General features: G+C 39.7%; 1 protein-coding gene across 2 annotated transcripts in view; it reads left to right on the forward strand.

The window, feature by feature from the left end:
• Window positions 1-904: 904 nt before the first annotated feature.
• Window positions 905-15,116, forward strand: part of LOC148878056 (histone-lysine N-methyltransferase ATXR3-like) — a 34,213-nt gene continuing 20,001 nt past the window's right edge. For both annotated transcript variants that reach the window (XR_016100340.1, XM_088948319.1), the window contains exons 1-7: window positions 905-1,247; window positions 1,479-3,726; window positions 3,857-3,913; window positions 4,665-5,882; window positions 12,522-12,907; window positions 12,995-13,561; window positions 13,659-13,759. Coding sequence is in view for 1 of the 2 variants with exons in the window: in XM_088948319.1 (XP_088804445.1) it covers window positions 1,590-3,726; window positions 3,857-3,913; window positions 4,665-5,882; window positions 12,522-12,907; window positions 12,995-13,561; window positions 13,659-13,759 (4,466 nt within the window). In the remaining variant the exon portion in view is untranslated. The remainder of the gene's footprint in view (window positions 1,248-1,478; window positions 3,727-3,856; window positions 3,914-4,664; window positions 5,883-12,521; window positions 12,908-12,994; window positions 13,562-13,658; window positions 13,760-15,116) is intronic.

Consider the following 15,116-nt stretch of genomic DNA (forward strand, 5'->3'; position numbering starts at 1 on the left):
GTCATTTGAAAACAATAATTCTCATTGGATCCTAATATTGTTTGGCAATGCATTGGCCTGTTTTGTTTAGTTCGGCTCCTATATGTAAATTTCTTTCTTCCATATGTCTAAAATCATCAAAGCACCTCGTAGGGGGTCAAGAATTTGAGATGTTCAACCAATGATTTCAAGTGCATTTTCTGACATATTAGATTTGCTCATTTAAAGTTTAATTTGATGACGTATGATCACAAAGCTCATCGGAAGCTAACGTACACGTGAGAAGCACGCGTCATTTTACCAGTTAAAAGAACAAAATCCACTTTGTTGCCTCGATGTATTAAATGACAAAAGAAGGATTTAGAGAGAGAAAGAGGTGCGGCGCCGGCAGCCGTGGGACAAGAGGTCTTTCTACGTCTCACCCATCACTCTTGGGAGTTTGGGCTTCATACTTCAAACCGTTATACAAAATATCCCCAACAGGCTATTTTTTTTCTTTATCTTTTTTTATTAAAGAAATCAAAAGAGATTGGATTCTGCTCCCTGAGACCCTGAGGGTTCCCTCCAATAGTCCAAACCCTTAAAGATAAAATTTTAATTTTAATTAGTTTATTGGTAAATACAATTACTTGAGTGCCAATAAAGTTAAAATTTACTAAAAGGCCCCCACCACAGTTCTATTCCCAGTTCCTACCGACCATGCTCTCTCTACTGAGAAACTAACTGTAAGAGAACTAACGGATACCTTCCGTAACCCGTATCTTACAAAACATGAGAAAAAAAAAAAGAAAATCTTGCACTCCCCCAAATGGGCCAAATCTCAATCGCCCATTCGCCCATCAACCGAATCCATCCAGCCTCAACTCCTGAGTCGGAGAGCTACAACTTGCGACCATATATATCCTTTTGCTCCATGGTCTTACACTAACATACAATCTCATCATCTTCGTATGCCCTACTTTCGACGGTATTTCTCCGGTATCGTTTCCCGAATAAATTAGGAGGGTGGAGAGAGGAAGACACGAAAAAAAGAAAAGATAAAAAAAAAAAAGAAAAAACAAACAGACTTTTTTCATCTCTGTGAGAGAGAAAAGGGAGGGAAGAGAGCAGAGGAGATTACAGAGAGTTATAGAGCTTCATTTGCAGCCCTTTCATGGCGTTTTTCATTTACGCATATCCATGAGTACGTCTTCCCGTATTGTCGTGGATTTACGGTTTAATCTCCTGACTCTTCACGGATCCACTGCTCTAGCTCTTCGGTTTTCGTCGTGAGTTTTCTTTCTCTTATTGATTTTGATTTGCATATATATTGTATGTTTTTGGACCTGGCATTCAGAACGTCGGCTATAAATTTCGGAGTTTTCTTTGGTTTTTGTTCCTTTTTGATTCTCAGTTTCAAGCGTTTTTGAATTCTTTTTGTTGTTTCCGGAACCCTACATTGCTTTATTAGATTATTTTTTACTAACTTGGTTTATGGCTTTGTTTTTGATGCAAATTAGGGTTTCGAGTTTGGTGTCTGCATTGAGCCGGCGGAAGGAATTGCAGTATGAGCGTCGATACCCACAGGGAAGGGGAGAATTAGGGTTCTTGTCCGTAGTCCTTGGATTTCCATGGGTGATGGCGGAGTCGCCTGCGTGCCTTCGCAGCATGTTATGGAAAGGTTTCCAATTCCGGATATGTTCTGTGGGGGCAATGGTGATTTCAACTCCAAGTCTCTTCAGTTTGCAGAATCACAAGTTCAGAGAAAGCATGAGAAGAAAATGAAAGTAGAGAAAGAAGATTTCGGTTCAGTCAAAGGGCGAAAAAGAGGTGCAGAGAAGGGGGAATTGGGTTTAGAGAGAGGGAAGAAAGGGGAAGTTGAGAAGGACGAGATTCTGTCCAACTCGCTGCCAAAGAAGGATGAAATGGAGGAGGGAGGTTTGTGTTTAACGAAGGGCCCGAAGGCAGAATTGGAGAACGGTGAGTTTGTTCCAGATAAATTGAAAAAAAGAGAAGCTGAGAAAGGAGAGTTAGTTCCTGATAGATGGAGGAAAGAGGAGGTAGAGAAAGGAGAGTTCATTCCAGAAAAATGGCCCAAGGGGAAAGTAGAGAAGGGAGAATTTTGTGCAGGAAGACTGCGGAGAGAACTAGAGAAGGGAGAGTTCAATTCAGTGGAGTGGAGAAAAAGTGAGGTAGAAAGGTCAGATTACAGTTCAGGGGAACCACGGAGAGGTGAACCGGAGAAAGTGGTGAAGGATGGATTTGGTTCCGTAAGAGAGCGAAAACGTGACCAAGATCATACACCACCTTCTACAAGGTTTTCCGATGAGGATGCTTCTCAGAGAAAGGATTTCACTAGAATTGACAGTGAGCGTAGAAAAGGGTCTTCCAGGTGGGATCATGAGAGGGGCTCAAAGATCAGTTCAAGAGTCATAGACGAGGAACCAGGTTCCTACAAGCGCGAACACAGCGATGGGAAGAACCACGGGAGAGAGTACGCCTCTGGAAGTTGGCTGAAACGGTATAGTACAGATTCAGACAGCAGCACGCGCAAATACCATGGGGAATATGTTGATTATTCAGGTTCTAGAAGCCGGAGGATTACTGATGACAGTAGCCGGTCTGGCTACTCGGAGAAGCAATACTCACGCTGTTCGGTGGAGAGCTCGTTTAGGAATTCTTCCTCTTCATCAAGGGTCTCATCATCAAGCAGGTATTCATCTAGGCATTATGATTCTTCTTTATCTTCAAGAGGAGTGCATGACAGACATTGCCGGAGGCGAAGTCCAAGTTATTCTGAGCGGTCCCCACATGACCGGACCCGGCATCATGATTATAAGGATCGAAGTCCTGTCCACAGTCAGAGGTCCCCACGTGATCGGGCCCGTTACCATGAGCTTAGGAACAAAAGCCCCACTCATGCTGAGCGGTCTCCATATGACAGATCAAGGCGCCATGACCGCAGGGACCTGACCCCGGGTTACTTGGAACAGTCGCCTCTTCATTGTGGTCGGACCCGTGATCATCGAGAAGTTAGTAGAAAGAGTGATAGACGGCATGATCGGTATGGAAGTACAGGGCTCCAAGAAAAACTCGACCAGGTGGATTCTGTTGGAGATCCTCATAGGCATTCAAGTAGACAACCAGAAGACACCAGTTTGCATGACGGTGGTAGTTCTGTTGAGAAAAATGTCAACGATCAATCTCACAAAGAAGAACAGTTGCAAAACCCAAGCACAGAGACCAATGAACCTCCTCAGGTTGATGGAGTTCCAAATGAGCTTCTCTCCATGGAAGAGGACATGGATATAAGTGACACACCACCACATGTTCCAGTCATGGTTGATTCAAACCAAGGAAAATGGTTTTACCTCGACCATCTTGGTATTGAACAAGGTCCTTCTAAATTGCGTGACCTTAAGAGGCTTGTTGATGAAGGGGTTCTTCTATCAGATCATTTAATAAAGCATTCGGAGAGTGATAGGTGGGTAACAGTTGAAAATGCTGCTTCTCCATTGGTGTCTGTAAACTTCCCATCAATTGTTTCAGATTCTATAACTCAGCTAGTAAGCCCTCCTGAGGCTCCTGGGAACCTGTTGTCAGATGCTGGCGATGCTGCGCAATCTGTTAATCAGTATAGACAAGAACAAGCTACCGGCGGTTTAGTTGAACCTGAGCTCATAGAAGATCTCCGTATTGATGAAAGGGTTGGGGAGTTGCTAAGGGGTTACACTATTATTCCTGGGAAGGAACTCGAGAACATTGGAGGTACACTTTTCTTCTCTTTTCATTTTCCTTTCCCATTTTCTTACTATTCTGAAGCATTCTTCTGTTCTTGTTGTTTTCATGTAAGTTTGATTATTTTGATTGTATTTTCCCCTGTTTTGTTGGCTTGCAGAAGTACTACATGCAACCTTTGAGCACATAGAATGGGAGAAATGGGGTAGCTATGAAGGTATTTCTGGATTTGCATTGATTTTAGCTCATTGATTTATTTATCTGGAATTAACATATGTGCATATGTTGCAAATCTGTGAGCAATCAATTTGGTGTTAGGCATTGGTGCTGTGCAATTGATTTGGTCTACTGTTCACCCAGGGAACAGTCTATATACATATAGGAGGTTTGGGGACGTTTAGGCATTGTCTTGGCTGCCATAGTGCTTACATATGTAAGTGAGGTCAAGTTTAGTGAGTGGTGTACCTAAGCATTAGCTTGCATGGAAATATTCCAATTGAAAATTTTAACTATCTGATTTTTTTTGGGTGTATGAAATCCTTTTGGAGTTGGGTCATACTATGGTGTTTCATGATCCATTTTGGAGATATTCCATTAGTGAAGGTGACCTCAAAATGGTCTTTAGAATTTTAACTAAAAAGAACATTATAATTGTTATAATGGTTACCTCAAAAAGAACATATCTATGTTTCGTCAAATTTTTGCAAAATGGACCCCAAAAGGAAACTTGATCCACGGTCAGAATGGACCTAAAGTGCAGATTTTCCATTAGTGAAGGTGACCTCAAAGTGGTCTTTAGGATATACTATGGCATTATAATTGTTATTATTGTATTACCATGTGTCATTTTTTTTTTCTGCCAATGCATCATCACAGAGATTATTCATATAAGTTTTGAAAGATGGTTAAACAACTTATTTTCCTCTCCAGTTCATGTCCCATTTTGAGTTTATTGCATGCATGTGCAGGTTTCACAAGGTTCCGATCTGGCACTGGGGAGGCGTATGGACATCAAAGAGATGAGGACTCTGTGAGATCCTTTGACATTACATCAAAAGAAGCTTTAGAAATTAGGTTGCCTGCACTTCATGATAAAGATTGTGCTTTTGGTGGTGATTCTGTTGACTGGTTTTCTGGGCGGTGGTCCTGCAAGGGTGGTGATTGGAAGAGGAATGATGAAGCTGCCCAGGATAGATCATCAAAAAAGAAACTTGTCATCAATGATGGTTACCCGCTTTGCCAGATGCCAAAATCTGGGTATGAGGACCCTCAGTGGCATAGGAAGGATGAGTTATACTATCATTCGCACAGTAGAAGACTTGATTTACCCCCGTGGGCCTTCTCTTGCTTCGATGATAGGAATGATTTCAATGGAATAAGCAAGCTAAGCCAAGCCAAACCACTGGCTGCTAGGGGAGCAAAGGGTATTATGCTACCAGTTGTCAGGATAAATGCTTGTGTTGTCAAGGACCATGGTTCATTTATCTCTGAACCTTGCATAAGAGTTAGAGGAAATGATTGTCATTCAAGATCCATACGTTCTTTTGCTGGAAGTAGTGACAACAAGAATTCATTATCAGAAGGTGCTCCTGGATCCAAAAAGAATATTGAACAGGATTTGCTGGGTTTACAGAAGTGTATAAAACCCATTAGCACTAAAAAAGATCATGTTTGCACAATAGATGAACTACAATTGCATTTGGGTGATTGGTACTACCTTGATGGTGCTGGCCATGAATATGGACCATCGTCATTCTCAGAGTTGCAAGCTTTGGTTGGTAAAGGTAATATCCAGAACTATACCAGTGTTTTCAGGAAAGTTGATAAAATTTGGGTTCCGGTTACCTCTACTGCACTAGCATCCAATGCTGCTAGCCATGCCCAAGAAGAAAAAGGAGCAGATAATGATTCATCTGGAGTTCATCTTTCTCAATCAGAGGTTGCTGCAGAAGTTGTGGGCAATGTTGCTTTAAGTTTGTTTCACAGCTTGCACCCACAATTTATTGGTTTTGCTCGTGGGAAGCTACATGAGTTGGTCATGAAGTCTTACAAGAGCCGGGAGTTTGCTGCTGCTATAAATGAGGTCTTGGATCCATGGATCACTGCTAAACAGCCAAAGAAGGAATTGGAAAGGCTCCCCTTGAATTTAGCAACTGCAAAAAGTTCTTTCTCATTCCGAAGATCAGGTATGAGAAAATCCTTGAAGTTATGTGTGAGTTCTTTGTTCTGTTTTTTCATTTTCCTTTCTTATTTTTGGATAAAAGTATTGATACAAGGATGTATGTGAATAAGGGGACTGTTATCAATGGGTCTACCTAGGAGCTATCTTCCAATATTTAACCCAAATACCCAATTTATCAACTAGTTAATCCCAACATTGATCTTTCCTACTCTCTTGGATAGTTATGATATTCAGAATGGTTTGGGTGGTATAATCATCACATTAGCAATTTTTGGTTGTTAATAGATGCTTTATTGATTAGAATAAGAACAATAGTATGCACAAAGATGCATTGCATCTCCCGTCTCAGGCTGACTGTCACTACCTACTACCCTGTGATCCCTTTTTGTCATGCAATTTGTGTCACAATACTTGTTCCTATCTGCCCCCAGAATAAGTGTTCTCCATTGACTCCCTGTCTTGCCATTGCATCAGCCAACTGATTGGCTGGTTTATGGATCCAGCAAAAGGTGATAACTAGTTCCCTTTCTGTCACTCTTCTCTTTCATGGTGTTTCAGTATTGCCATGGAACCAGACCATTTTTTTTGGATCAATCATGGAACCAGACCATTTTTAAGCCAGCTTACCTGGTGTTTTAAAAGTGCAAGGTGCAAAAAAGGCACAGGGGCCAATTTGCGCCTGAGGCGCAAGGCACAAGGTGAGGCGCACAAAATTTTCAGAAAGTGCAAAAAAATAGAAAAAATATATAAAAATTAAAAAAAACCCAGAAAAATACAAAAACAATACAATCTAAATTTCTAAGAGTTAAGAGTTAAGATGTGAGTATGACAATGGCATCTAGAGTTCTAATTTCTATTCTAAAGTCTAAACTCTAAAGTCTAAAGTTCTAAACAATTAAATAATTAAAATAACATAGTATCAAAACTAAACACAGTAAAACCTATTAACATAACTATTAAGTTACAAGTATAATTATATTGAAAAAAAAAAAAAAACTAAACACAGATACAGCAGACCTATAGAAAATTAGTGTATTCACCTGAATCGGATGTGATGTGAATCTCCAAGACTTCAAGACCACACCACAGTAAAGCCTATTATGAGTCTAAGACAGAATCAATGTTTTAGTATAAAAATTAGAGAAAAAAAGAATAAAATTGGTAGCAGAAAGAAGAAAAAAATAATGTTTAAAATGATAAAATCATTGGAAGAAAGAAAGAAAAATAAATGGAACTTGCACCACTATTTTCAGTGTAAAACTGATGAAGCATACAGTGGAAAGAAAAAAAAAACTAAGAAAGAAATAAAGAAATAAAACTAAAAAAGAAATAAAGAAAATAGGGAGGAAGAAGAAGAAGAGGGCTGGAGCCTTGGAGCCCCTGTTTTCAGTGCAAACAGCAAACCAGTGGAACTGTGGAAGAAAAAAAAGGGGTGGAGCCCCTGTTTTTCAGTGAAAGAAGAAGAAGAGGAAGGGGCGGAACCCCTGTTTTCAGTGCAAAACAGTGAAGAAGAAAAAAAATAGAAACAGAGAAAGAAAGAGGAAGAAGAAGGGGCGGAGCCCCTGTTTTTGGTGCAAAACAGTGAAGAATAAAAAAAATGAATAAAAGAAAGAAAGAAGAAGAAGGGGGCGGAGCCCCTGTTTTCAGTGCAAAACAGTAAGAAGAAAATAAAGGACAAAGAAAGAAAGAAAAAAAGAAAGACGGAAAGGCAGAAAGACAGAAAGACAGAAAGACAGAAAGAAGTTACCTATTTCTGATTGAATGTTCCACTGAAAATTGAAGAATGGATTGAATCTGAATTCTGGACCTGGACGATCAAGAAGGTTTGCTCATGGAGCCTTTGACTGGATTTCAACAATCAGACTTCTTTTGCTTTTTTGGGAAGTTTTGATTCATTTCCCATTATTCTTTTATTCTTTTACCATATGGTATGCAACAGGTGTAAAAAAATAAAAGAAAAATAACTTTTATACATGATAATAATTATCTATAAACTAAACCATAGAGAATTAAACAAAAAAATTTGAATAGATACATAAGGCGCTCGACTGGGCCGCCTAGTCCCTGGCCTAAGGCGCATGCCTAGGCTCAGAGGCGAGCACCTTCCTGAAGGGCGTACACCTGGACCTGGGCGAGGGGCAAAACCTAAAATGTGCCTTTCCTCCATGCCTAGGTGTGCCTGAGGTGTGACTTTTAAAACACTGCATCTAGTTGGGTGCATAGTTGTCAAGTCGCCTAGGTGCCAGCCTAGGTTTTGCCTAGGCGACTAGGCACCCTTGGCTGGGTGCCTCGCCCAAATGCCTTGACTTTTAGCAACTAGATGCCCTTTTAGGCGACTAGATGCCTGCCTAGGCGACTAAGCACCCGCCTAGGCGACAAAAATGACAAGGCGGGCGCCTTTTATAATACCATTTATATTGCTGTATCTTATTAATGTATGTGTTAATACATTTTATTATATGCTATGTATATAATCAATTATACTTTGTTTTAATGTTTTACTATTGAAATTTAAAAGATCAAAGGGCTTTGAGAAGAGAAAAAGAAAGAAAGAAAGAAAAGAAAGAGGAAAGAAATAATAGAATAATAAAGTTCTTTTTTTTCTATTCTCTCTCTCATTAAATAAAACAGAAACTCCATTCTTGTTTTTTTTTTTTTTTTCTATTTTACTTTCCATCATGAATACTTATCATATAAAGTTAATAACCTTCTTTAGCTGCTAATTAATATGAATTTACTCTATTAAATAGTTATTACAGTAGTATTATTTTTGAAAATAATGAAATTAATATATGTAAAAGATTTATATCTTTTAGATGTGATGATTTGCCACATTTTTAGAGAAAATTTAATGTTCTTAATAAAGAGAATTGCTATTTTTTTTTCAATTAACATACATGGTATATAAAACTAGGAAACTCGCCAAAAGTCGGTTTTTTATATTATAAAATTTTTATTGCCTAGGCAATGCCTAGGCGTGTCGCCCAGAATCGCCTAGATGCCTTGAAAACTATGGTTGGATGGGATCAGGTTTACAAATCTAAGGAAGTTGGGGGTCTCGAATTAGAACATGTCAAGGAGAGGAACCAAGCGCTCTTAGGGAAGTGGCTAAGGATGTTCCCTGTCGAAACAGATGCTATTTGGACTTCTGTCATTAGCAGCAAGTATGGAAGGCAAGCTAATGGTTGGGATAGTAAGGTGCATTTGAATCTGGTAAAAGCTTCAAACCTTTGGAAAGGTATTTCTTCAACCTTCTCCTCCTCCATTTCTTTCAACAGTTTCCAAGTGGGTAACGGTTTTAAAATCAAAACTTGGACTGACCTTTGGTGGGGGGAAGATACCTTGGCCAACACTTTTCCTCGCTTGTTCAAGTTCAACCTTCATGTTCTAAAGATGTTGCTGTTGCTTCCTGTATCCAATCCTCACCCTCTGGAGTTAACTGGAATCTAAATTTCAGAAGACCTTTAAGAAATGTAGAGATTGATGAGACTGCAAATCTCTTAAATTCTCTAAGTGAGGTCTACATTTCCGTAGCAACCCCAGAACAATGCATTTGGAAACTTAAACCTGATGGAAAATCCTCAACTAAGTCCTTCAGGGCCTTGGTTCTGGGAATCTCCAACTCTAGTTTTCCTCACAAGAGGATTTGGTGCTCTAATATTCCCTCTAAAGTCTCTTTCTTTGTGTGGGAGGCCTGCCTCAACAAAATCAACACTCGCCCTCTGGAGTTAACTGGAATCTAAATTTCAGAAGACCTAGTAGAGATTGATGAGACTGCAAACCTCAAGTTCTCTAAGTGAGGTCTACATTTCCTTAGCAACACCAGAGCAATGCATTTGGAAACTTCAACCTGATGGAAAATTCTCAACTAAGTCCTTCAGGGCCTTGGTTCCGGGAATCTCCAACTCTTGTTTTCCTCACAAGAGGATCTGGTGCTCTAATGTTCCCTCTAGAGTCTCTTTGTGTGGGAGGCCTGCCTCAACAAAATCAACACTTGTGACTTGGTTCAGAAGAAGAGCAAAGGCAGATTGTTATCTCCCCCTGTGCTTGCCTCTTATGTCTGAATGATAGTGAATCCACTAATCACCGACTTCTACACTGCCCAGATACAAGGAAGATTTGGTCCTACTTCCTTAATCTTGTAGAGTACAGCTGCGTTTTTTGTGAACATAATTGACTTTATCCGACAATGGAGGGGCAGTGCTCTTGGAAGTAGGGGAAAATTTACTGGTGTATGGTTGCCCAAGCAGTGATGTGGTGTGTTTGGAAAGAAAGAAACAATTGTCTCTTTCGAAACAGAACTAGATTTTTTGAAGATTTGCTTTCCTACACTATTTTCTTGGGCAATCTGTGGGCTTCTGTTGTGTAGTTCAAAGGCTTATCTCTGAATGTTCTGCAAAGAAATTTGGGGGAAATCCTTTCCTCTTCACCTAGACCTTCTTGAAGATTAAATGCTGTTCCTGTAAGTTTGGAATCAGAGCTCATTCTGATTTTTGAAGGCAGTGCCTTGGGCAACCCCAGAGCTGTGGGGATTGGCAGAGTTTTTAGAGGAAGGGATGGAAGCATTAAGTGGGCTTTTAGTGGCCCAATCGGAGTTGCTGATTCTTCAAAAGCAGAAATCATGGCTGCAATCACAGGTCTTCGAATTGCTAAAGAAAATGGCTGGTCTGTTCTAATAATAAAAGGAGATTCTGCAAATATAATAAGATAGTTAGGGAGGAGGGAGGCCCATGAAGACTAGCTCATTACGTGACCGAGGCCAGAGAAATTTTGAACACCTTGGCTGTAAATCTAATCTGGATTTCCCAGGGAACTAAATACTACAGCTGACGGTTTGGCTAAATTGGATACCTTTAGGGAAAATCTGTATACTGAAAGAATTCTACCTTTGTAATTTCTTTTGTTGTTTGCTTGTAGTCTGTACATCTTCTCATATATTCCTTCTTTTAATACAACCAGTTATCTTTTCTCAAAAAAAGGGGGGGGGGGGGATGAAAGGAAGCGGAAAAGGGAAAGACCCTGTTTTAATGTGCAAATAGCCACTAAATGAAAGGGATAAAATATGGGGCAGAGCCCCTGTTAAGTCTACACTAAGATATCATGATTAATGTACACATTTTAATTTTGAAGTCTGACATTTAAATTTTCAAGTCTAAATACACATGAGATGTTCTGTTTTCTTGGAAAAAAGAATACAAAAACAAAGGAAAATGAAAGGGAAAGGAATGGGGCAAGTCTCTGTTTTCATGTGCAAATAGAAACTAAAAGAAAGAAAAAAAGGAACGGAGCCCCTAATAGTAGGGTTTAGCCCCTGTTTTGTGTTAAAACAATGGAAAAAAGATGAGAAGGAGCTCCTGTTTTGCATCAAGCAAAAAGAGGGGGAGGAAATAGTAGGCCAAAGTCCCTGTTTTTGTGTAAAAAACAATAGGAAAAATGGGAAAGGGAACCTTGTTTTGCACAAAAAAAGAAGGGGGGAAAATAGTAGGGCAGAACCCTGTTTTTGTGTAAAAAACAACAGGAAAAATGGAGGAAAGCTTCAGTTTTGCATCAAAACAAGGATAAAATAGCTGGGCGAGGCCCTTGTCGTTTGTGTTTAAAACGATGGAAAAATGCTATTTTACATAAAAAAAAGTTTTTTTTTTTTTGAGAAAAAGTAAAGATAGAGGGTAAAAATTAAAGGCTGAGCCTCTGTTTTTGGCCTCTAAAGAAGAATTAAAAATAATAGGGTGGAGCCCTGTTTGTGTGAAAAAGGATAGAAAATGGGCCGGAGGCCCGGAGCTCCTGTTCTGGTATTAAATAAGAGGGTTTCAAAATAATAGGGGAGAGCCCCTTAGTACCACAAGAAGAAGACAACAAGAGTAGGGGTGAGCCTCTTAGCCCCTGTTCTTGCAGCAATCCAAAAAAAGTTGAGAAGAAGCAATTGAAAAGACTTGGCTTTGGAACTTTCATGCAACACAGCAACAGTCGTGGAGGAGGGTTTCTGCTCCTGCCCAACCTTTTACTTTTGTAACAGAGAGTTATCATTCGATTGACTAATGACTTTCCATTTAAGTTTTATATAAAAGGACGCAATTGCCCCTCTCCATATAAAGGAAAGTTTAGAAAATGAGGGCTACAATAGTCCTTTCATTTTTAAAACCACTCTTTAAGTAATGATATGAATTGCATATAACTTGCGATTTGTGATTCAAATCTACGATTCATACATAAATCATACATTTTTTTTCAAAAAAAAAATGCTATATATATGTATATGATTCATATTGTCTTATGAACGATTTGATATGAATTGTACGATTTTAACAACATTGGGTGGCCTACACTTAGAAGCAACCATGGATCTGGTTGAAGAGGATTCTGCCACCCAAAGCAGTCTCTTGAAGTGTGCTCTGAGGAAATGGATCAAAAGTCCCACCGACTTAATCCAATGAACATCACATGAGAAAATTGTTGAGTTGTTGACCTGTATACTCTCCCATCTGGAACAACACATTGCTCTGTGGGGCTTAAACTCCATAAGTGTATCAGGGGCCTGCTCTCTAGTCCTGAAGATTCAATCATCCAACTTTTACCTCATGTTGTAATCTGTTAATTTTCCAGTTAGTGACTTTTTCTCATCTATTTTACCTTTAATTAATGACAGAGGATGATGGTAAAAATAGTGTCAGTGCTTGTAAAAGAGATCGGTTGCTGGTTGATGAAAATGAATCAGACTCTGAAATGGAAGCAGATTTCCAGACATTCCAGAGAGGTGACTGCTCATTTGAGGAATTATGTGGTGAAACTGATTTTGACCAAGAAAATGCTACAAGTCCTGAGGCTACGAGGGAGAACTGGGGCCTGCTTAATGGATGCATCCTTGCTCGGGTTTTCCATATCCTGAGAGCTGATATGAAGTCCCTTGCATTCGCTGCTGCTACTTGTAAGCACTGGAATGCTGTAGTCAGGCTTTACAAAGGTGCTTCCAAGGAGGTTAACTTGTCATTTGCAGGCCCCAACTGCACTGATTCCATGTTCCAGAACATTATGGTAGGCTATTGCATTACTATAGAAATGCTGGCTATAAGTTAATTGACAGTTTCCCTTAGTTAACTTACCTATTTATTTGACTTGCAGAATGGTTATAGCAAAGAAAAGATTGTATCTATTACTTTAACTGGTTGCACAAATATTAGTGCTGGGACACTTGAAGAAGTTGTTCATTTCTTCCCTTGTATATCTTCTATAGATATTCAGGGTTGCAACCAGTTTAGAGAGTTGTCACAAAAGTTTCAGAATGTGTGTTGGAAGAAAACCCGTACTCATGACACTAAGATTTCTGAAGAATCGTATTCAAAAATGAGGAGCCTTAGACAAATATCTGAGAGAAGTTCCTCAGTTTCCAAAGCTTTGAAGGTCTCAAGGACTCACTTTGATGATTCCAGTGAGCCTGGAGGTTCTCTTGATTATAGCTCTACTTGGTATAAGATAGACTCAGCAAGTCAACCACTCCAGCAGAGCTCTTACAGACGTGCTAAGTTACTTGATGCTAGAAAGTCATCAGCCCTTCTATCAAGGGATGCTCATATGAGGCGGTTGCTCGGTAAGAAATGTGAAAATGGGTATAAGAGGATGGAGGAATTTCTTACTGTCAGTCTGAAGGACATCATGAAGGAGAATACCTTTGATTTCTTTGTGCCTAAGGTATGATCACAATGTTTGTCATGCAAATACAATGTGCCTGGTAACTCTCTGATTTCTGAAAAATTTCTTAAGTTTTTTGTGCACTTCAATTTGTCAGGTTGCAGAAATCGAAGATAGGATGAAGAATGGTTATTATATAGGTCATGGCTTGAGCTCTGTCAAGGAAGATATCAGTCGCATGTGCCGGGATGCTATAAAGTAAGTTTGATTTTTAATTGCTACATTTGATGTTTTTTTCCTGCTTTATACAATATTTGGAAACCCATTCTGTCAAATGTTATAAATGCTTCAAAACTCAAGTCTTGAACATCTGGTGTTGCACAAAATGACAATATATTTCTTTTGGAGTTCTCTCTATTGGAAGTTGTTTTATTTTATCACTTTCATCAACAAGTATATATATATTTTTTTCGTAAGGTAGTCTTTGTTAATTTTTGCTCCCTATTCTACAAATGTGGGCTAGGTTTTCTAATTGAGTTTTATCAATGACATGGTCATTTTGGGTTGATTACTGTAAATGCACAGTATCGCGAGGAATTTGAATTAAATGATGTACATAGAAAGCCTCCATAAACAAATAAAGAGAGAGATGGGTTGCCCAATGACCTTCCCCCTCTACCATCTCAATTTGGTAGAAAATGTATCTGATATGTCCCGAGATCTCACACACAATTCTCAGGTACACAGCAAAAATACACAGCTCAAATGAAAAGAAACTTGTATTCATTCAATGGAAAGTAATAACAGTTGGTCGGTTCTTCGAGAGACCGCCGGCTCTCCCAAACACTCAAAATATTCCTCACACAGAATGATCCCTCCCTATCCCGAAACTACCTTCTTATTCCCTACTGACATCATAACTAACTCCCTCTAGAAATGCTAGCTGTCATAGCTACAATTAGACCTGTTCATGGGCCGGGCCTAGCCGGGCTCGGGCCTGGCTTTTACTCATCATTAATGGAAATACACTAGGCCCGAGCCTGGCCCGACCAACGGGCCTATAACTTGGGCCTGAGCCTGGCCCTGATAAAAATTCTGAAGCCCGAGCCCGAGCCCGAAGCTTGACCTAATAAAAAAATTGCAATTTTCCCTATTCAAATTAGAATTAAAAATTCAGATGGTTTTTTTCCTATTTAAATGAACAATGGGCCTACAAGATGGTTTTTTTCCCTTTCTTTTATGTTTTAAAACACAGTTTTACATTCTTAAATCAAAAAATTTATTCAAATGGACATAATCACATAACCCATTTTAAGTCTAATTTTAGGTCAGGCCAGGCCAGGCTCGGGCTGGGCTATTTTGACAAAACCCGAGCCCTGCTCGAATTTATTGCGGGCCGGGCTTTTTGGCCCGAGTTTAAGCCCGCGGGCCCATAAACATGTTCAAGCCCATCCGGGGGCCGGGCCGGCCCGTTGGGCCACCTGGCCCATGAACAGGTCTAGATACAAAAAGCCCCAACTGGCATAGCTACAATAAGCCTCAACTGGCATAACTACAATAAGCACACCAATATCTAAACATTTCCCTCCTTAACCGACTGCTGACCTGGCTTACG

This window comes from Nelumbo lutea, chromosome 1 (assembly GCF_056320005.1).
Source record: "Nelumbo lutea isolate HS-2025 chromosome 1, American lotus-T2T, whole genome shotgun sequence".
In the NCBI taxonomy this organism is placed as follows: domain Eukaryota; kingdom Viridiplantae; phylum Streptophyta; class Magnoliopsida; order Proteales; family Nelumbonaceae; genus Nelumbo; species Nelumbo lutea.